The sequence below is a fragment of the Dendrobates tinctorius genome, unplaced genomic scaffold, assembly GCF_039654945.1.
Source record: "Dendrobates tinctorius isolate UK_male_01 unplaced genomic scaffold, ASM3965494v1 ptg000046l, whole genome shotgun sequence".
NCBI lineage: Eukaryota > Metazoa > Chordata > Amphibia > Anura > Dendrobatidae > Dendrobates > Dendrobates tinctorius.
Window position 1 is genome coordinate 23,636,562 of NW_027361714.1, and position 24,418 is coordinate 23,660,979.

A 24,418-nucleotide genomic window follows, 5' to 3' on the forward strand; every position below is an offset into this window, starting at 1 on the left:
GCTACAATTTTGTTTCTGGTGTCCTTCGACAGCACTTCGGTCTTCACCATAGTGGAGTTTGGAGTGTAACTGTTTTAGGTTGTGGACAGGTGTCTTTTAAACTGATCACAAGTTCAAACAGGTGCCATTACTACAGGTAATGAGTGGAGGGCAGAGGAGCATCCTAAAAAAGAAGTTACAGGTCTATGAGAGCCAGAAATCTTGCATGTTTTTAGGTGACCAAATACTTATTTTCCACAATGATTTGCAAAATAAATCTTGTCAAATGAGACAAGGTGATTTTCTGGATTTGTTTTCTCATTTTGACTCACATAGTTGTCGTCTACCTATGATGTCAATTACAGTCCTCTCGCATGTTTTTACGTGTGAGAACTTGCACAATTGGTGGCTGACTAAATACTTTTTTTCCCACTGTAGATAGATAGATAGATAGATAGATAGATAGATAGATAGATAGATAGATACAGTGAAGAAAATAATTTTTTGATCTCTTGATCACTACCCGGGCATAGTAACTAACTACGGTTAGTTATAACAAATTATAATGATTATATCTATATATAAAACTGAGTGTATAGCCCCGCCCACTCAGCATAGCCACATTCACTATAATATCCCACATCGTCCCGTCAGCCAGAGCTACGGGACTACTACCCCTAATATCCCACATCGTCCCATCAACCAGAGCCACCGGACTACTAATATCCCACATCATCCCATCAAAGCCACCGGACTACTACCCCTTATATCCCACATGATCCTATCAGTCATAGCCACCGGACAACTACCACTAATATCCCACATCATCCCATCACAGCTGCCGGACTACTCCCCCTAATATCCCACATCATCCCGTCAGCCAGAGCCACCGGACTACTCCCCCTAATATCCCACATCATCCCGTCAGCCACAGCCACCGGACTACTCCCCCTAATATCCCACATCATCCCATCAGCCAGAGCCACTGGACTACTCCCTCTAATATCCCACATCATCCCATCTGCCAGAGCCACTAGACTACTACCCCTAATATCCCACATCATTCCATCAGCCTGGCGTCAGAACCAGAGCGCTGAGTGGATTTGCCCTGACTTCCATACCAAGATCCCTTTAATAGAAGCCTGTGGTGTGAATCAGAGCGCTGAGGGATTTACCCTAACTTTCATACCAGAGATCCCTTTTTAGAGAGGCATGGGGTCAGTACCAAAGCGCAGAGTGGATTTGTCCTCACTTCCATACTGGGGATCCCTTTAAGAGGGGCCTGGGGTCAGAACCAGTGTGCTGAGTGGAATTACCCTAACTTCCATACCAATGATCCCTATAAGAGGCACTGGGGTCAGAACCACAGCGCTGAATGGAATGGTCCTAACTTCCATACCGGGGATCCCTTTAAGAGAGGCCTGGGGTTAAAACCAAGGTGCTGGATGGATTTGCCCTGACTTCCATACCAATGATCCCATTGATAGAGGCCTGGGGTCAGTACCAGAGCATTTGAAGGCAATTGCCCTCACTTCCATACCAAGATCCCTTTAAGAAAGCCTGGGGTCAGAACCAGAACGCTGAGTGGAATTGCCCTAACTACCATACCGGGGATCCCTTTAAGAGAGGCCTGGGGCCAGAACAAAAGCGCTGGCTTCCATACTAATGATCCCTTTAAGAGAGGCCTGGGCTCAGAATCAGAACACTGAGGGATTTGCCCTAACTTCCATACCAGAGATCCCTTTAAGAGAGGCCTGGGTTCAGTACCAAAGCTCAGAGTGGATTTGCCCTCACTTCTGTACCGGGGATCCCTTTAAGAGGGGCCTGGGGTCAGAACCAGAGTGCTTAGTGGAATTGCCCTAACTTCCATACCAATGATCCCTGTAAGATACCCTGTGGGGTCAAAACCACAGAGCTGAGTGGAATGGTCCTAATTTCCATACCAGGGATCCCTTTAAGGAGGCCTGGGGTCAGTATCAGAGCGCTGAGGGATTTGCCCTAGCTTCCATACCGGAACTTCCATACCGGAGATCCCTTTAAGATGGAAGATGTGCCTATGGGATGGAGGATGTGTGATGAGTATATGGGCACGGGAGGGGGGATTCATTTCTGTCATGTGCTCTCTGCTCCTTTCTGGGGGGCAGACAATGGCTGGGAGCTTATGTTCCTGGGGATGCTAGATTTCTCCCACCCAGTCCGTGTCTGCTGAGGGGTTGTCGAGTGGGAAAACTGTTGCTCATAGCAACCATTCACAGCTCAGCTTCTTTTAAACAGCTCTGGTGAAATGAAAGATGCTTCTTGATTGCTTGGTGATGCGCACACACACACACATTCAATTTTATGTATATAGATGGTAGGTTAATTTTAACATTGAGAGATAGAATATCAAAAATAAAAAACAGAAAATCACATTGTATAAATTATATAAATGTATTGCATTTTGCAGTGAGAAATAAGTATTTGATCCCTCTGGCAAACAAGACTTAATACTCCATTCAATGTCAGCAAGCAGTTAATCCTGAATGCTACATATGTGTTTTCAACTATGCAAGCTTATATCTGGTAACCAGCTTTTTGAATCTCTGCTCTGAATCAACTCATGTGTGTCCCCACTCCATTCAATGTCAGCAAGCAGTTAATCCTGAATGGTACATATGTGTTTTCAACTATGCAAGCTTACATCTGGTATATAGTTATTTCCACTTACTCTGCTTGTCCCCTTATGTTGTGAGGTCATGAAACTTTTCAAAGTGCTTCATGATCTATGTAGTGTTGGACATTTGTTTATCCGTCCACAACATTTATTGGGTCCTGCTGTCTCAATTTAGTTTGACTGATTAACGAGAAGAGAGAGAGCAAAAAAAAAAAAAAAAAAGATCTAAGCCGTAGCCTCCTATATATTCAGACATAGCTTGGAGAAGGCATTTATGCAGGGGGCATTTATGCACATTAGGCACATTTAATCGAAATACATTTAATCAAAGTATGAGGCAGTTATAACATGGCAGTTAGACAGGGCAGGAGACAGGTAAGACATTTAAAGGCATCTATTTCCTGTACATTTGGATTACAACAAATATATACCATATGCATTTGTTTAATTTATATCCAGGCTGCTGCATTCACACACATCCACCGCCCTGGCATTAACTCTCTACACTCCATCCATATTGGCCCCTCACTCCTTTTCTCTCCTATGTATAGCTCTCACGCTCTTTTCACATTGCTAAATTGCACAGATCCATCTAGTCCCACCATTCCACATCAGAGACACTCTCACAAATCACTTAACCATCTACTCACTCTTTCTATCCTCCTTCTCCTAGTCACAAGGAGACATTGCTCCCAACCCTGGTCCCCCATGTTATAGAAAGTCAAATCCCCCAACTGCTACACTCAGGAACCCCTCTAATCTTATTAACCCCTTAATGACAGCCAATACGTCTTTTTACTGGCCTGAGATATATGAGAATATCATCCCCATAAAAGTTACAATCCAGCAGCTGTCGGCTCTACACTATGGGTACTGTTGCACTTAGCGATACACCAGTGATCCCGACCATGATATGACCCGGTCAAGATCGCTGGTGCATCGCTAAGTGGTCGCTAGTGAGCTGCCAAACAGGCAGATCTCACCAGCGACATAGCAGAGGTCAGGGGTCGCTACTTACCTGTCAGACGAGGAGATGAAGACGTCCTCCCGCCCACGTCCATGCGACGCTCGTCGCCACAGCAGGAAGCCCAGCAGGAAGTCCTTACAATACAAAAACCGTTTAGCACAGCTATATAAGTGGTGGCGCAGCAAGTAGGATCCTAGTCCGTAATCATATGAATATAGAAACTTGGCACACATTATATATATTTTCCAGTGAAAAGGTAGATTTTAATGTACAGTACATACAGTATAGACATTTCGGTCACAGTGACCCTCATCACAGTACTATGTATTGTACTGCTGTCATTTGCATTATGTTCAAAGAAGGAGAGCCAAAAAAGGTGAGTGGTCCCCCTGGGAGTAGGGACAAAAGGCACAATTATGCAGAGTCAGTCCGGTCAGTATGCAGCATATGGGGAAATAAAATGGCGTCCACCACGGGTCAAAAGGCTTCTGACCCACGGTGGATGCCGTGTCATTGCCCCATATGCTGCACACTGACCGGACCGACTCTGCATAATTGTGCCTTTTGTCCCTACTCCTGGGGGGACCACTTACCTTTTTTGGCTCTCCTTCTTTTGAACATAATGCAAATGACAGCAGTACAATACATAGTACTGTGATGAGGGTCAATGTGACCGAAACGTCTATGCTGTATGTACTGTACATTAAAATCTACCTTTTCACTGGAAAATATATATAGTGTGCGCCCAGCAGGAAGTGGCCGATGAGAAACGGCCCAGGACGTTCTCACGCGATCAGCGATAATCAGTGGGGGAGTCGGTCGGAGGTAAGTATCACACATAGCGATGTCGCTAGCAATATCGCTGCTGCATCACAAAACCAGTGATGTTATGGCGATATTGCTAGTGATATCGCTTAGTGTAACGGGTCCTTAAAACTGACAACTTGCTGTATCACAAACGATCAGTGTTAGCACCGTCCATATCTGTTTAACCCCTTAGTTGCTGCTGTCAAAAGTGACTATATCAAATAAATGGTTAATAGATAGTGGGGGCTTCCGCTTTAATCTAATTGACACACCGAGACCATAATTGTGTGGTCCTGATGTTTGTCACAGCAGTTCATGACCAAATAGCAGCCTTAGAGACTCCCGGCTATAGCGGCCTGTTCAGAAGTTACCGACATTTAGGTTGTAAACAAACACTTTTTCATTCCTGCTATACCACTTGCATTAATAACTGAAAAATCACCTGAAGGGTTAATAAACTATTTGACAGAAGGTTTCAATATGTCAGGGGGTCCTCTTTTTAAAATGGCATCACTTTTGGGGGTTTTCCAATATATAGCACCCCCAAAGTCACTTCAAACCTGGATAGGTCCCTCAAAAAAAATACATTTTGTAAATTTCCTTGAAAAAATGAAAAATTGCTGCTACATTTTTAAACCTCCTAAAAGGCTAACAAACTAAATTGGAATTTTAAAAATGGTGCTGATGTAAAGCAGACATGTGTGAAATGTTATTTATTAATGTTTTTGTGTGGTATGACTATCTGAATTAAAAGATAATCATTCAAAGTTTGAAAATTGCAATTTTGTTTACATTTTTGTCAAGTTTCTGATATTTTTTTTATAAATAAACACAAAACATATCAACCTAAATTTACCATTATCATAAATTATAATGTGCCACGAAAAAACATTCTCAAAATCAATGGGATTTGTTGAAGCGTTCCAGAGTTATCACCACCTAAAGTGACATTGGTCAGAATTTTAAAAATTGGCCCCGTCTAAGGGGTTAATATTCCCTGCATGCCATCTGTCTCTCTTAATTGTGCCCTTTGGAATTCTCGCTCAGTGTGCAACAAACTCTCCTTCATTCATGGCTTCTTCCTTTCTAATTCTCTTAACCAGGGGCGGACACAGACTGTAGTGGGCCCCTGTGCAAGAAATTTTTCTGCCCCCCCCCCCGCCCTTCATAGGGCAACAAAGTTATTTGTTGTTATCTAATATTGAGGCTATGCAGGGCTGGATATAATATCTGTAGGGTGCTGCTGGGCTGTATTTATTATTTGCCAGTTGCAGCCTCCAAATTATATATGCAGGCCAGCACAGCCTCCAAATAACATATATAGCTGACTAGCCCAGCATTGCCTCTAGTTGTTAATATATACAGCCCAGCACAGCCTCCAAATAAAATATGGTATACAGCTCAGCATAGCCTTCAGTTAATATATACAGCCCAGCACAGCATCTAAATAACATATACAGCTCAGCATAGCCTCCAGTTAATATATACAGTCCAGCAACAGCCTTCAGGTAATATATACAGCGCCCAGCACAGACTCCAGGTAATATATACAGCCCACCACAGCCTCCAGGTGATATATACAGCCCAGCATAGCCTCCACTCCAGGTATTATATACAGCTCAGCACAGCCTCCAGTTAATATATACAACCCAGCACAGCCTTCAGTTAATACATACAGCCCACCACAGCCTCCAGGTAATATATACAGTCCAGCATAGCCTCTAAATAACATATATAGTCCAAGACAGCCTCCAGGTAAAATATATAGGCACCCCCGTTTCCCTTTGTTTCATTGTTTCATAATGCTCTCCCCCATATGCGGTCTACTTTTGGCATAGTGCTTCTCGCCCTTTGTGGCCCCCCAGTTTATGCTGCCTCTCCCCATGTGCCCCCCCAGTTTATACTGCTTCTCCCCCATGTGGCCCCCCAGTTTATGCTGCTTCTCCCCATGTGCCCCCCCAGTTTATGCTGCTTCTCCCCCTATGTGGGCCACCCGATTCATGTTTCTTCTCCCCCCATGAGCCGACTCATTCATGAGCAGCCAAGCATCTCCCCCAGGGGCCCCCCCACTCATGAGCAGCCATGCTTCTCCCCAGGGCCCCCCCGTTCATGAGCAGCCAAGGTCATGCTTCTCCCCAGGCCAGGGGCCCCCCAATTCATGAGCAGCCAGACCATGCTTCTCCCCAGGCCAGGGCCCCCCCATTCATGAGCAGCCAGGCCATGCTACAAGTTCTCCCCAGGCCAGGGGCCCCCACATTCATGAGCAGCCAGTCCATGCTTCCCTTCTCCCCAGGCCAGGGCCCCCCATTCATGAGCAGCCAGGTCATGCTTCAGTTCTCCCCCAGGACGGAGCCCCCCAAAAATCATGCCTGCCATGCTTCAGTTCTCCCCCAGGAGCCCCCCAAAATTATGCCTGCCTTGGTCCCAGTCCCTCAGTCCTGCTCAGCTCTGGTACTCTTACCTGGAGCAGGCAGGGCAGGCCAGACCAAGAGGATCCATCCACTGTCCGCACAGCGCTCTCACTCTCAGGACCCGCTCCCGCGCGCCTCCTGCAGCGCTGCTCTTCTCCTTGCACCTCGGCTCCGTGGCGATCCACATCGTAAATTTGAATAGATAAATAATTAGCATACCTCCCAACGTTTGAAGAAGGGAAAGAGGGACAAAGGCTGTGGCGCAAGTTTTAGGCCACGCCCCTGACCAAACCCATTTTGCGACTAGTCACACCCATGTCCACACCCAGACGCACCCATTTAACACTGCTGACCACACTGATTGCTATTAGGGGCATAGTGGCTGGCATTACGGGCATAGTGGCTGGTACTGTGGGCACACTGACTGGTACTAAGTAAAAGAAAGAAAACAGAGAGAGAGAAAAAAGAAAATAGAGAAAGAAAGAAAGAGAAAGAAAGAAAGAAAGAAAGAAAGAAAGAAAAAGAAAGGAGAGTGAGAGAGAAAGAAAAAACAGAGAGAAAGAAAGAGGGGAAAGAAAGAACAGAGAGCGAAAGAAAGAACAGAGAGAGAGAAAGAAAGAGGAAATAAAGAAAGAACACAGAAAAATAAAGAGGGGAAATAAAGAAAGAACAGAGAAAAAGAAAGAAAGAACACAGAGAGAAAGAAATTGGGGACAGAAAAAAGAACAGAGAGAGAGAAAAAAGAACAGAGAGAGAAAGAAAGAGGGGAAAGAAAGAACAGAGAGAGAAAGAAATAGTGGACAGAAAAAAAGAACAGAAAAAAAAGAACAGAGGGAGAGTGAAAGAAAGAAAGAATAGAGAGAGAGAAAGAAAAAGAAAGAAAGAAAGAAAGAAAGAAAGAGAAAAAAAACGAAAGAACAGAGAGAAAAAGAAATAAAGAGGGGAAAGAAAGAACAGAGCGATAGAGAGAAAGAAAGTGGGGAAGAAAGAACAGCGAGAAAGAAAGAGGGGAAAGAAAGAAAGAACAGAGAGATAGAGAGGGAGAAAGAGGGGAAAGAAAGAACAGAGAGAGAGAAAGAACAGAGATAGAAAGAAAGAAGTAAAGAAAGAAAGAACAGAGAAAAAGAAAGAAAGAGAGGAAAGAAAGAAAGAAAGAAAGAAAGAGGGGAAAGAAAGAACAGAGAGAGAAAGAAAAAAAGAAAGATTAGAGAGAGAAAGAAAGAACAGAGAGAGAGAAAGAAACAGAGAGAGAGAGAAAGAAAGAAAGAAAGAAAGAAAGAAAGAAAGAAAGAAAGAAAGATTCTATAAAGATACTATAGCAGCCCGGCTCCCATTGTAATGCCCACCTGAGCCTCCCAGTGCAGGACATATCATGATCCGCTCACATGGCCGGCATCCCTGATTCCAAGGCGATCCTGCTGTCAGCGCTGTCGTAGGAGGACATGGTGATGGATCTGAAGAATTCCTGGTTTCGTCACAATCTCCTCATGAAATTACCTCATTTCCGGTCAGCTTCCAGCACATCACTTGGGGTGGAACGTCATGTGCGAGTTTTAAAGTGCTCCTCGGGGCTCTGCCGTGTACTGCTGTGTCCGTGGGAAAAGCCCACTTTGAATGCCTCATACACACTTGGCTCCGCTCCGTACATCCAGTACACATTTGGCTCCACTCCGTACACACGTGGCTCCGCTCCGTACACCAAGTACACACACGACTCCGCTCCGTACACCTCGTACACATGCAACTCCGCTCCGTATACACGCGACTCTGCTCCGTGCGCCCCTTACACAAGCGGCTCCGCTCCGTACGCCCCATACACGTGCTGCTCCGCTCTGTACACCTCATACACATGCGGCTCCGCTCTGTACACATGTGGCTCCACTCCGTACACCTCGTACACACGCGATTCTGCTCCGTACACCTCATACACACGTGGCTCTGCTCTGTACACCTTATACACACGGGACTCCGCTCCGTACACCTCGTACATGCGCGGCTCCGCTCCGTACACGCGTGGCTCCGCTCTGTACACCTCATACACACATGGCTCTGCTCTGTACACCTCGTACACACACGGCTCTGCTCCATACACCTCGTACACACACGGCTCTGATCCGTACACCTCATACACACACGGCTCCGCTCCGTACACCTCGTACACACACGGCTCCGCTCCGTACACCTCACACACACATGGTTCTGCTCCGTACACCTCGTACACACACAGGTCCACTCCGAACACCTCGTACACGCGCAACTCCGCTCTGTACACCTCATACACACGCGGCTCCATTCCGTACACCTCGTACACACATGGCTCCGCTCTGTACACCTCATACACATGCGGCTCTGCTCCGTACACTTCGTACACACAAGGCTCCGCTCCGTACACCTAGAACACACGGCTCTGCTACATCCACACTGTAAAACCCTCCTGACCCCATACAGAAACTTTACCTCATCCAGCCAGCACCATGACAACCAGCACAGCAGGGTCCTGCAGAGTGCAGACAGACACAGAGGTAGACACAGCCCCTGATCATGTGACCCCTGACTCCTCCCCTCTCACAGGTCCTCTGCGCACAGAACACACACAGCCCAGCCACATCATTGCAGGCTGCGGTGCATCTATCTGGGACGGCGAGCATGGCGTCAGTGGATGGGGGGTGTGGCGTGGCGGCTCAGTGCAATGCGGGAATCGGGACGGTTGGAACTTGGGAGCAATGAATTAGCTATGCGGTGCTGGAGGCTGGAGGGGCCCCCTCTCCCCCGGGGCCCCCGTACAATGAACCGGCTGCACGGGTGGTAGGTCTGCCCCTGCTCTTAACCTTCTGGCTCTTACTGAAACCTGGATCCAGCAGTCAGACACTACCGCTGCTGCTGCTGCTCTTTCATATGGTGGACTACACTTCTCTCATACCCCAAGATCAGACAATAGAGCAGGTGGAGGCGTTGGTCTGCTCCTATCACCAAAATGTACCTTTCAGGTTATCCCTCAAATACCCTCACTTGTCTTCCCTTCTTTTGAGGTCCATGCCATCAGACTCTACACCCCCTTCTCCATGCGAGTGGCAGTGGTATATCGTCCTCCAGATCCCACCCATCATCTCCTGGATCATTTTGACACTTGGCATCCACATTTTCTCTCCTGTGACATCCCTACCCTCATCATGGGTGATTTCAACATCCCCATTGCTCTTCCCCTCTCCCCATCTGCTACTCACCTTTTATCTTTAACCTCCTCTTTTGGCCTTTCGCAGCTTACTAATTCTCCAACGCATGAAGATGGAAACTCCCTCGACTTGGTTTTCTCTCGGCTTTGTGCAGTGGATGATTTTGCAAATTCCCCTCTCCCGCTCTCTGACCACAACCTTCTTTCATTCTCTATCAAAAACTGCCAGGCAACTCAGGTCACCCCCACTGTCCATACTTATAGAAACATACAGGCCATTAACACCCAGAAACTTATGAAGAACTTGCAGCCTTCATTGACCCCTATCTCCTCCCTCTCTTGTCCTGATTCTGCATTGAAGCATTACAATGAAACACTTCAAAGTGCCCTGGATGAATTTGCACCTCCTATACATAGAACACCACAACACAGATGGCGACAACCCTGGCACACCCTGCAAACACATTTCCTGCAGCGGTGCTCCAGGTGCGCCAAACGTCTGTGGAGAAAATCCAATCTACATGAAGATTTCATCCATTATAAGTTTTTTGCTTCGAACATACAACACTGCCCTTCACCTCTCAAAACAAACCTATTTCAACACCCTCATCACCTCACTGTCAAATAACCCTAAACGTCTCTTTGACACTTTTCATTCTCTACTCAACCCAAGAGTACAGGCCCCAACCACAGAGCTTCAAGCTGGTGAATTACTTCAAAGAAAAAATTGACCAGATCTGACAGGAAATTATCTCCCAATCACCTCATACCATGCACTGTCCTCCCTCCCCCCTGCATCTAGCTCACGCTCTGATTTTGAACCAGTCACAGAAGAAGTAAGCAGGCTCCTTGCATCTTCTCACCCAACCACTTGCGCCAGTGACCCATTTCCGTCACATCTACTCCAGCCCCTTTCCCCTGCTGTCACCCCTCACCTAACTAAAATATTTAACCTCTCTCTCTCTTTTAGTATCTTTCCCTCCTCATTTAAGCATGCCATCATACATCCACTAGTTAAAAAACTATCCCTCGACCAAAACTGTGCCGCTAACTATAGACCTGTCTCTAATCTTCCCTTCATCTCTAAACTCCTGGAACGCCTGGTCCACTCCCGTCTTATCCGCTATCTCTCTGATAACTCTGATAATTCCGAAAAGAGGGAAGAATAGGAAGCGTTTAAGGAAACCACTTGCAAGAGATGTCAAAAGCAATAATAAAGTATTTGGGGGATATGTCAAAGTAAAAGAAAAGTCAAAGATGCTATAAGATTTTTACAGGATGAAAATGATGAAATGGTAAGACAGGATGTTGAGAAGGCCGAACTTTTAAATTCCTATTTTGCATCTGTTTTCTCTCAGAAAGGAAATGTAACATCAACGGTTCTTCACTGTCCTATTAAGGGAAAAGAAGAATCCAGGAGATCTATAAACAGAAAGTTAGTGAGGAAACACTTAGCTAACCTAAATGAATTCAAGTCTCCAGGTCCAGATGAATTACACCCCAGAGTTCTGAAGGAGATAGCAGAAGAAATTTTTGAACCCCTCTCCATAATCTTTGAAAATTCTTGGAAAACAGGAGAAGTCACAGAAGACTGGAGAAGAGCAAATGTTGTTTCTATCTTCAAAAAGGGGAAGAAGGTGGACCCAGGGAACTATAGGCTGGTGAGTTTGACTTCTATACCAGGAAAGATCTTTGAACAAATTATTAAACAACATGTATGTAAGTACCTGAATAAGAATGAAGTGATTAAACAGAGTCAGCATGGGTTTGTAACTAATACGTCATGTCAGACTAACTTAATTTTCTTCTATGACAGAATCACTGATTGGGTGGATTAGGGAAATGCTGTAGATATAGTAAATCTTGACTTCAGCAAAGCATTTGACAAAGTATCTCACACAATCCTTATTGAAAAAATGGCTAAGTATGGAATGGACAAGGCAACTGTTAGGTGGATTCATAACTGGCTTAGTGATCGGACCCAAAGAGTGGTCGTAAATGGCTGCACATCCAGTTGGAAGAATGTCTCAAGTGGGGTACCACACGGCTCTGTCCTGGGCCCTGTATTATTCAACATCTTTACCAATGATTTAGATGAAGGAATTGAGGGTAAACTGATTAAATTTGCTGATGACACAAAGCTAGGAGGGATAGCTAATACTAGAGAAGAGAGAGGATTCAAAAAGATATAAATAAACTGGAGCAGTGGGCAGCAACTACCAGAATGGTTTATAACAGGGAAAAATGCAAAGTACTACATCTTGGCAATAAAAATGAAAAAAGCATATACAAAATGGGAGGAATAGGGCTAAGCAACAGCACATGTGAAAAAGACTTGTGTATACTAATTGGTCACAGACTGAATATGAGTCAACAGTGTGATGCAGCAGCAAAAAAGGCAAATGCAATTCTAGGATGTATAAACAGAAGCAAACAGTCTAGATCACGTGTGTCATGGTATCTGGAATTTTGGTCTAACAAGTGAAGGGTTAATGGTTGGAGCCTCTCTTTGGTCTCAGGGAGGGTATTTATGGCCACAGGTGAGCAACCTTCCCTGTCGTTTATACTTCATACTTGAGTGTGTCCGACCCTGCCTTTGCTAAGTGCCTCTCGCCTGTTTCCGTGTTTGTGGTGTGTATGACCTGGTCTGGATTTTGGTTTTTGTCTCTTGGCTTCTTGATTTGGTACCGTCCTGCTCGACCCGTATTCTGACCTTTGGCTCCCCTAGACTACTCTCTGACTTTCTGATTTTGTACTGTGCAGCCCGACCCGTGTCTGACCTCCTGCTTCCCTGACCATTCTTGCTCTGCCTGACTCTGTACCGCATTGATTCTCCTGTGTATGACTTCTGGATTGCCTGACTATCGCTACTGTATAAACCCCTGGCTCTCTGAGCCCTCTGCGTGTCACTTCAGCGTCCCTGCGATAAGCTCCGCTCCCTCTGACGTCACAGGTCACGTGGTGCTAGGTCCTGCAGCCTCTGAGTGCTTCTGCAAGCGCTCCACCCCCTCCACAGGTCCTGCAACCTCCCAAGCTGTGCTCCTGCACTGGTTCCTCTGACAGCCCTGTGGTCTGAGTTCCTTCCCCAACGCCGGGACCGCTGACCAGTCACGCTACACTCCTGCAGACAAGGGTAAGCGTGATAACGTGAAGTCATTATTGCCCTCTACTCCTCTTTGGTCAGACCTCATCTGGAATACTGTGTCCAGCTTTGGGCGCCACATTTTAAAAAAGACATCAACAAACTGGAGCAAGTTCAGAAAAGAGGGACAAGAATGGTGACCGGTCTGCAAACCCTGTCTTAAGAGGAAAGGTTGCAGGATTTGGGAATTTTTAGCTTGCAGAAGAGAAGACTGAGAGGAGACTTAATAGCTGTCTACAAATATCTCAAGGGCTGTCACATTGTAGAAGGATCATCTTTATTCTCATTTGCACAAGGAAAGACTAGAAGCAATGGGATGAAACTGAATGGGAGGAAACACAGATTAGATATTAGAAAAAACTTTTTGACAGAGTGATCAATGAGTGGAACAGGCTGCCACGAGAGGTGGTGAGTTCTCCTTCAATAGAAGTCTTCAAACAGAGGCTGGACTGACATCTGTCTGGGATGATTTAGCGAATCCTGCTTTGAGCAGGGGGTTAGACCAGATGGCCCAGGAGGTCCCTTCCAACTCTACGATTCTATGATTCTATGAACTCTCTTCTCGACCCTCTCCAATCCGGTTTCCACTCTTTACACTCTACTGAAACTGCCCTCACTAAAGTCTCTAATGATCTACTAACAGCTAAATCAAATGGTCATTACTCCGTGCTAATTCTCTTGGATCTCTCTGCAGCATTCAGCACTGTGGATCATCAGCTCCTCCTCACTATGCTCCGTTCCATTGGCCTCAAGGACACCATTCTCTCCTGGTTCTCCTCCTATCTCTCTGACCGCTCCTTTACTGTATCTTTTGCTGGTTCCTCCTCCTCTCACCTTCCCCTTACTGTTGGGGTTCCTCAAGGATCAGTCCTAGGCCCCCTCCTCTTCTCTTTGTACACTACCCTTATTGGTCAAACAATCAGTAGATTTGGTTTCCAGTACCATCTCAATGCTGATGACACCCAATTATATGCTTCTTCTCCTGACATCACGCCTGCCTTTCTAGAAAACACCGGCGATTGTCTAAATGCTGTGTCTAACATCATGACCTCAATATTTCTGAAACTGAACCTGTCAAAGACTGAACTCCTGGTGTTTCCTCCCTCTACTAATGTACCTATACCCGACATTGCCATTTCTGTGTGTGGTTCCACTATTACTCCCCAGCAACATGCCTGCTGTCTTGGGGTCATACTTGACTCCGAGCTTTCCTTTGTCCCCCACATACGATCACTGGCTCGCTCTTGTTATCTGCACCTCAAAAACATTTCTAGAGTTCGACCTTTTCTTACTTTTGACTCTGCAAAAACTCTTACTGTTTCTTTTATTCATTCTCGTCTCGACTATTGTAACTCTCTTCTAATCGGTCTCCCTCTTACCAAACTCTCCCCCCTCCAATCTGTCTTGAATGCTGCTGCCAGGATCATATTCCTCGCCAATCGTTACACCTATGCCTCTACCTTATGCCAGTCATTACACTGGCTACCCATCCACTCCAGAATCCAGTACAAACTTATTACCCTCACCCACAAAGCTCTTTCAGCACCACCCTACATCTCCTCCCTTGTTTCATCATACCATCCTACCCGCGCCCTCTGTTCTGCTGATGACCTGAGGTTAGCATCCTCAATAATCATAACCTCCCACTCCTGTCTCCAAGACTATACACGTGCTGCACCAATTCTTTGGAATGCACTTCCCAGGTCAATACAATTAGTCCCCAATCCCCACAATTTTAAGTGTGCCCTAAAAATGCATTTATTCAGACTGGCCTACCGCCTCAACACATTAACCTAATCTATCCCTGTGTGGCACAGCCAAAAGTTTTACCATAACCAGGTGTGGCGTCCGTCTGCGGTCTGGGCTGCGGCCAGCCAACACCCCGAGAAACACTGATACCCTTTACCCCTATACAGGGATCTGGATTTATAGCAGAGCCCAGGAGGCGCTGTCTGAATAGGAGCAGTGGCCAGAGCAGGACGGTCGCCAGAAAGGTGTTCCAAAAACAAGACAAAAGCGTAGTGGTATCCGGGTCAAAACCAGTCAGGCAGCAAGGTACAAAAACAGTAGACAGTAGCAGAGTCAGATTGAGGCCAAGGTCAGAGTTATAAACCAGGAGGGCAGCAGAGGTACAGAATCGTTAGGCAGAAGCAGAGTCGGAAATCCAGGCCAAGGTCAGAGTCATAAACCAGGAGGGCAGCAGAGGTACAGAATCGTTAGGCAGAAGCAGAGTCAGAAGTCCAGGCCAAGGTCAGAGTCAGTCAGCTATAGCAATTCACACAGTAACACGCAGGGGAACCAAGAATATATCCGGCGGCTTGCAAGCCCAGTCCCAAGGTATTTGAGGGATCAGGTCATCCCTCACAGGCTCCCGGGCTGATGATGTCATCAGGACCGCCCCCAGGACCAGACCTGATGACGATGCACCAACCCCTTCATGACTGACAGAGGAGCGGAGTCTGTGTCCACTAGACGCCTGCGCAGAAGCCCTTTCACTGTTGCTGCCATCACTCGGGCACGAGCCACGGCGCCTCCTAGTGGCTGAGGGCGGAACAGCAGGCCCTGAATTCGACGACAACATGTCAGTCTGGCGCCTCCTGGTAGCCGAGGCCTGAACAGCAGGCCCTGAGCCCGAGGGCGGCGTGACAGTCCGTCGCCTCCTAGTGGCTGAGGGCGGAACAGCAGGCCCTGAGTCTGACGGCGACGTGACACCAGGTTCTCGCATCATGTTCCCACATGCTTTATGCATCCATTAGCCCTCTGTGTCTGTACTGTTACACACTTAACATTATGGCTGGTCCATACAATCAGGGCAACTGTTACCACCCACCTTTCGTGTCTCCCCTTTTTCCCTCATAGATTGTAAGCTTGCGAGCAGGGCCCTCATTCCTCTTGGTATCTGTTATGGTCTATGTGATTATTGTTATGCTGTAATGTCTATTGTCTGTACAAGTCCCCTCTGAAATGTAAAGTCCTGTGGAATATGTTGGTGCTATAGAAATAAAATTATTATTATTATTATTATTATTATTATTATTATTACTTGGTGGAAAAACCCTTGTTGGCAAGCACAGCAGTCAGACTTCTTTTGTAGTTGACGATGAGGTTTGCGCACGTCAGGAGGAATTTTTGTCTCATCTCTAAATCATTAAGATTTTGTGGCTGTCGCTTGACAACGTGGAGCTTCAACTCCCTCCAAAAGTTTTCTGTGGGATTAAGGTCTGAAGACTGGTTGGGTCACTCCATGACCTTAATGTGCTTCTTTTTGAGCCACTCCTTTGTTGCCTTGGCTGTATGTTTTTGGTCATTGTCTTGCTGGAAGACCCAGCCATGACCCATTTTTAATGTCCTTTATGGAGGGAAGGAGGTTATCACTCAGGATATTACGGTACATGACTCCAGATATTCATTGGCAAACTTCAGATGGGCCTGCACATGTGCCTTCTTGAGCAAGGTGGACTGATCTCTCAACTTCCTCATGATCAAGGTTACCCCACAAGGTTACTTACTATTGCACCAACAGTTGTCTCCTCACCCAGCTCCTTATGTATGGTTTTGTAGCCTATTCCAGCTTTGCGCAAGTCTATGATCTTGTCCCTGACATTTTTAGAAAGCTCTTTAGTCTTGCCCATGTTGTAGAGGTTAGAGTCTGACCTATTATTTGAGTCTGTGGAAAGGAGTCTTTTATAAAGGTGACTGTGTAGGACAGCTGTCTTTAATGCAGGTAATGAGTTTATTAATAATGTCTATCTGGTCTGTACGAGCCAGAACTCTTAATGGTTGGCAGGGGATCAAATACTTATTTCACACTGCAAAATGCAAATACATTTCTAGAATTTATACAATGTGATTTTCTGGATTTTATCTTTGATATTCTATCTCTCATTGCTAAAATTAACCTACCCTTAAAATTATAGACTGTTCATGTCTTTGTCAGTGGGCAAACTTACAAAACCAGCAAGGGATCAAATACTTATTTCCTTCGCTGTAGATGGATAATTACGTATATGATAGGTAAATCATAGATAATTCGATATGATTCATAGGTAGGTAGATAATTAGACACAAATGACAAGTAAAATGATAACAGAATATATCATGATTATTGCTGTAAATCTGCCACTGCTCTTGTGCCAATTGCCCCCACCTTTGTGGCACTGCCAGCCTTCCACACTGGTCAGTGACAGGAGGAGGCGTGTGCTGGTGCTGAGCCTGCACTGCTTGCCCAGCCGCAGGGTGGGAGTGGCAGCCAGGGGGCGTGCTTGCTGCCGGAATACAGGCTGAAGCGTGGGAAAGCGGCGCAGAGGACAGATGCGAGTGGCCGGCAGCAGCTCCCACACCCGGGCACCGCTCTGCTGGAAGCCGGACTGTGCAGCCCCCCGTAGTCCCTGTGCCCCCAGCTGGGACCTGACCATGAAGAGGCCGTGCGATGACAGCAGCTCTGACAGTGACCTGGATGAGACCATAGATGTGGGCAGTGAGAATAATTACTCCGGGTGAGTGCACGCGTGGGGTGTTCCACAGGCATGGCCTAGATATTAACTTATCACGCATCACCGAGTTCAGCCAGCTTACTACTAGATTGCAGTCCCATGTAAAACCCTAGGCACGATGGGTTGGCCGTAAAGAAACTCCGCTCTGCTACATCTGCGTGTCTCGAGTTTGAAGCAACTTCTATTTGTTGCATTTAGTTGTTTCATTTGTTATTTACAGATTTGTCTCTTTTTATTTTATGAACGAATAGCAGTGAGAACTATGACTTATTTGTGAGTGAGGAAGTAATAGCAGCCAGCAGTCCTGTGATAATGGTGGCAGAGACCTTCGGGGGTCCAGCCCCAGGGGTCAGACAGGAGATGGATGAGCTATGATGGCATCTGGCCTGGAGGAGAAAGTGGTGGGGTCCCCTCTCTGTACCCCACAGCTCCGCTTGTCAGAGGGGCTGACATGTAATGGCGCTTTACATCATCTTCACCTAGCTGATCACTGCTGAAGAAGCATCGAAGGGATGGAGGTACAGTCCCTGTCCTATTCCCCACAGCTTTGGCAAACCTAATGTGTGCTTGGTCCGGCCAATAAAGTTTCTTTGAATTTAGATAGAGAGATGGAATAGATAGATATGGGATAGATAAATAGATAGATGACAGATAGATAGATATGGAATAGATGATAGAGGGATAGATAGATATGGGATAAATAGATAGATAGATATGGGATAGATGACAGATAGATAGATGATAGAGGGATAGATAGATAGATAGTTATGGGATAGATAGATAGATAGATAGATAGATAGATATGGGATAGATAGATAGATAGATATGGGATAGATAGATAGATAGATAGATATGGGATAGATAGATAGATAGATAGATATGGGATAGATAGATAGATAGATATGGGATAGATAGATAGATAGATATGGGATAGATAGATAGATAGTTATGGGATAGATAGATAGATGGATAGATAGATATGGGATAGATAGATAGATATGGGATAGATAGCTAGATAGATATGGGGTAGATAGTTATGGGATAGATAGATAGATATGGGATAGATAGCTAGATAGATAGATAGATAGATAGATAGATAGATATGGGATAAATAGATATATAGATATGGGATAGATGACAGATAGATAGATATGGGATAGATAGCTAGATAGATAGATGATAGAGGGATAGATAGATAGATAGATAGATATGGGGTAGATAGATATGGGGTAGATAGATATGGGGTAGATAGATATGGGGTAGATAGATAGATAGATAGATATGGGATAAATAGATATATAGATATGGGATAGATGACAGATAGATATGGGATAGATAGCTAGATAGATAGATGATAGAGGGATAGATAGATAGATAGATAGATATGGGGTAGATAGATATGGGGTAGATAGATATGGGGTAGATAGATAGATAGATAGATATGGGATAGATAGATAGATAGATAGATATGGGGTAGATAGATGATAGATAGGTAGATATGGGGTAGATAGATGATAGATAGATAGGTAGATTCAGTAGATAACAAATTTATATGGTGCTTTTGGGAACTGACCTATTATATTATACCCCCCCAAAGGGAAAAAAAAACTGTTAGTTCTGAACTGTTGCTGTCATTTTTGGGATTGTATATATTTAAAAAAAATAGTTTTAGTGAATATCTCACTGAAAGCTGCTCCTGAGTTTTTTATTAGATCATATGGTAGCATCACTTACCTGAGCGCTGCAGTCAGTTCTTCTTGTACCCATGGTGTGTAGGGTACGACCACTTTTTGATCATTTTATATCAGAGAGAATATTACTCTTACGGGTCTCTTCCCACCTCTGTGTTTCGCATCATCTCCCGGCTCTGACTTCTGAGTGCCGAAGCAATATACTGTCCGAGATCCTGCCGTGTGAATGAGGTCTGAGGCGTCACCAGCACCGGTGCCATATGACAGTCTGCCTGAAAGCTGGGCGCAGTGTTTCTTGCCACAGACAGGATCAGATCCCACCAGAGGAGCGCAGGGGAACCTTTCTCAGGCATTTTTTTCCTAGGTTTCCCCTGCGCTCCTCTGGTGGGATCCGATCCTGTTTTTGGATATGACATGCTCGGTTCATACTTCATTGTGAATAAAGACTTATAGAAGTCACAATAGAAATGACTAGGAATCTTTCAGGAAACCTATAATTAACCCTTTTCTAGTGTAAAGATAACGGCTTAGATTCTGAGTTTATGGGCTGTATTCACACATAATGTTTGGCAGCATAAAAAAAAATTAAAAATGCCTAAAACACTAGCTAGATGTTACTTTAAAGGTCATAGGAAATGATCGAAAAGTCATCATTCCCAGTATTGTAATAGTGTTTTTTCTCCCATATCCAGGATGCTCTCAGTATGGGATTTTTTCTGCCATTTTTCGCATTGAATGACGTAAGAAATATTGATTGTTAAATGTACCGACCTCAAAATGCTACAAAAAACTGTTGTCGAAAAAGCTGAAAAAAAAAACTGTAAACAGGGCCTAACATGCTCATAGTCGTAAGGCACCGAAATGAGCTTTCAGTTGTCCCAAACCGGGATCAAACGGGTGGCATTCTTACATTTGGATCAGTTGTCCCAAACCGGGATCAAACGGGTGGCATTCTTACATTTGGATCAGTTGTCCCAAACCGGGATCAAACGGGTGGCATTCTTACATTTGGAGCTGATATTAATCAAGTTCTTGGAGAAAAATATAACATTCTGGCAGTTTATAGATAGAAAGTTTATAAAGTTACCAACAAGGGCAGTTTCACATGAGTGGTCGCTGGATCCAGACCCCCGGAGTTTTCGCTTATATAAATGTCCCTCACTATAACATTCTTTGGAGGTCTACGTTTGGCTCAGTCGGACCACGTGAAGCCGGAATCTTCCAATTCTAGCATATAATAAAATGCATCCCATATATTACAGCTATGTAAAGCTCCCATCCCATCACCATCCCCAGCAGCGTGGCCAGGTAGCTGAGCAGAGTCCCTAGCGTAATGCCTGACTTTATCAGACCGATGTAGCAGAGCTGATGCCGTGCTTTAGCGCTGAGAATGAACAGTTCTGAACTCTCCTTTACCAAAGTGATCACAACTTATTAGCAACATTGTGGCCACAAGCGATGATTGGACAATCTGTGTGTGCAGCATACAATCCAAGACATTTTATCTATGCACCTGATGCAGAGTTCATTTTTTGGGTGTAGTTTTGGGGAAAAAAATTTGCCACAGTGAGTTGCATTTTTCCTATTTTCTACAAGTTGCAGAATGAACAAACGCATTCAATGATATGGCACGTCAGACAAATAATCAGCAGTTTTATTTAGGTTTTTAAGATATTTTATGTATTTATTTATTTTACTCATGATATAGCGCTATTAATTCCACAGCGCTTTAGACATTCTCATCATTGTCCCCGATGAGGCTCCCTATCTAAATCTGTGGGTTGTTGTTTTTTTTTTTTGCAATTGTTTTTTACTTCTACTAATCAGATACAGTCATTATGCCGTACATTGAAATTCAGTCTGTCACCTCATCTTGTACAGCAGGAAGTGTTAATTATTTCAAGATGTACGCGGTGATCTATGTCAGTCAGACTAGAAGGAAAGCTCCCATGTAATAGGCCATTTGTTCTGGCCATGCCATCCCGGGAATTAGCCATGTATCCATTACCCACTAAATCGTGCTTAACCCTTTTGAGGTTTGTAAGGACTTCCATTAATGGAAAACTCGAGCAAGAAACAGAACCTCATCTGATGGACGCATACATTGCCAGAGCGGCACCATTGACTAGAACTAAGCTGGTTGGGTCGTTATTATTTACCAGAAAAAAACAGCCCAGTGAAAATGCTGGGATCTGTAAATGGGGCCTATCGCCTTTCTCCACTGTGTTCTGCACCTCTTTTAGAAGGTTTGCCACTCTCATCGCAGACCTTCTTACCTTTTCCTTATTTCAGGCATACAGCTCCTTTGACTTTACCATTTGCTAATATTACGTCATTTCTATACACCACTCCCTATAGGATCAGGTGTGGTTTCACGTTTACGAATAGTCATTGTAGAGAACATTTGTCCATTTCTTTATTTCTTTCTGAACTAGGGAAACACTAATTTGTTGTTAGGTCCTGAAATCTTGCCATGCTCATGAGAAAGTCCGGCAATAAATGAAATCATTGTTACTTTGGTGGTACTGATATATTGTTTATGGACTTTGTAGACAAAGTGTTAAATGTCAGGTCTCTGAATTTCTACTTGTATTTAATAGAGCTATTCCATAACGGTAGCTAACACTTGCCATGGATCAATAGATCATGTAATTAGATGTATCCGACACAAGGATCAGGTGGTACATCGATGATTACTACAATGTAACCCAGTTAAAAACTGTCATTTAAGCGCTTAAACTGCTTAGCGTGTGTATCTTTGAGATGAAATAATGCATTAGGTTCACCTGTAGTCCTGTGTAAAATTGCAAAAAAATGACGTTGTTGGCGTCACCAGAAGCTGCGCCAATCTCAGTTCGGCTAAAGATATATTGTATAAATTGCACACATGTGTAGGTTTGCGTCACTGAGTCTGACTGACAGTGGTGCCTGTTTTTTGTTTTCATTTTTTTATCAGACATAGCAGCGGATCAATAATTCGATCACATTCTCCGACAACAACATCCCAGATCATGGCCAGGAAGAAGCGCAGAGGGGTAAGATTTTAACTTTAAATATCACTTTGTGAAATGATCCTGCAAGGGCTGCTTTCATAAAAAGTGTACTGCTGAGGATTACTTCTATAGCAGAGTATCATAATGTCTGTCAAATATTCAGATATTACTCGTGCAAACTAGTGTACATGGCTTGCATTACTTAAATACAAAAGCTTAACTCTTGAAGGACCTGGAGATTTTTTGAGTTTTACACTTTCGATACACACAGACACATAGACACACATATTTTTTCCAAGAGTCATAACTTTTTATTATACCATTGACATAGTTGTATGAGGGTTTGTTTGTTTTTTTAGCTGAGTTGTAGTTTTTAATTAAATTCATTTTACTATTTGATCTTCTGAGAAATGGGAAATAAAATTCCCAGTGGGGTGAAACGTTAAATAAATGGAATTCTGCCTTTGTTTTGGGGTTTTGTTTTTACATAGTTCATTGAACAGTAAAAGTGACCCGACAATACGATTCTCCAGGTCAGTACAACTACCGCAATTACCAAACTTATCAAGTTTTTTTTTATTTATGTTGTGAAAAGAATTCAGAAATTTAAAAAAAAAATTGGTTTTTGTTGCAATATTCTGAGACCCATAACTTTTTTGTTTTTTCATCCATGGAGCTGTATGCAGACTTGTTTTTTGCATGTTGAACTGTATTTTTCATCAATACCATTTTAGAGTACATAAGACATTTTGAATGTTTTTTTTATTGTATTTTTATTTTTTAGCGGGCACAACAATACCAAATATGTTTATCTTCAAAATTTCTCTAGGAGACTAGAACCTGAAATCATTTGGGGTCTCTTATCAAGTTAAGCTTCTGTACAAGCTTAATAGGAGGTTTAAGATGGCTGACACAGGGGCCTTCAGCAGGTCCTCAGCAGCCATGGTAACCTGTCAGCTTCCTACGATGAGGCCGCAGGGGATTGGATGGGAGCTAGGATGTGTGCCATCAAGCAGGCCATTTAAATTCTGCTGTCAGTGATTTACAGCAGCATCTAAAAGATAAACAGCAGCAATCAGAGCAAGCTATGGCCACTGCTGATACAGGCGGATGCCAGCTTTGTAACAGACAATTACAGAAAGCTGGCCTATTTGTTTTAATAATTATCTCTCATATTGTTGCATATGAGAGAATCAGTAAAAGAACACAACAATGATTGCTGTATTTAATTTTGTAAATGCCATGCGAGTATTTAAAGGGGTTGTCCAAGTTTGGGATGAAAGTGTGCAGTCACTCTATGTGACTGCAGACTACGGAGTCCTCGCCGCTCGCGCACCACATGCTGTCAGGATTCTCCAGTGCCGGCGTAAGAGCGGGCAGTCACATGATCACAAGTATATGATTTGCATAAATGTGGTCTCATGCTGACTCTACTCCCTCAGTACACTTATATGGAGTGAGGCTGCGCACGTCTAGCTGGAATGTGGCTGAAAGTATGTAAATTGCATACTTGCGGTCGAGTGCGCGCCCACTGTCGCCGCCGTAACCCAAGAATCCTGACAGCGAGTAGTGTGCTCGCTGAGAGGACTCTCAAGTCTGTAGTTGCATAGAATGACTGCAGACTTTCAATCCAAACCTGGATGACCCAGTGCTGATTGTATTGTCCATACAGCAGAATTGTGTATTATAGACAAGTATGGGTATAGACACTGTATGAAAATGTGGAATTTCTCAATCTTTTCATACTTATTTCCAATTTGCCTGCTCCATAAACCTGCCAGCCTACCTTTTTGATAACTAATGTTATGAAAGGTTTCATCACTTTACTGTTCAAAGAGAAGAACTGCACAGCTTCCTAAGATGGATATAACCGTAACAAATTTTATATGATCTGATCAAAAGTTACTGATTTTATTTATAATTGGTGTGCGTCAATGAGCTAAGGAATCTTTCCATCATATCTAAAAATGATCAGACCCGATACTACATTAGAGTGTGAATATTATAGCAATGTACATACTCTGTACAATATGATTGGATCCTAAAAGTTTAATTGCAAGTGACGACTTTACGGTAATTCTTCAGAACTCAGATGAAAACAAAGATTTCC

The 24,418-nt window shown here is 44.2% G+C and overlaps 1 protein-coding gene across 1 annotated transcript in view; it reads left to right on the forward strand.

Moving 5' to 3' along the window:
- The first annotated feature begins 17,391 nt into the window (after positions 1-17,391).
- Positions 17,392-24,418, forward strand: part of HEY2 (hes related family bHLH transcription factor with YRPW motif 2) — a 61,799-nt gene continuing 54,772 nt past the window's right edge. Inside the window, exons 1-2 of the mRNA XM_073575757.1 lie at positions 17,392-17,627; positions 22,272-22,350. Coding sequence (XP_073431858.1) covers positions 17,443-17,627; positions 22,272-22,350 — 264 coding nt within the window. The 5' untranslated portion in view covers positions 17,392-17,442. The remainder of the gene's footprint in view (positions 17,628-22,271; positions 22,351-24,418) is intronic.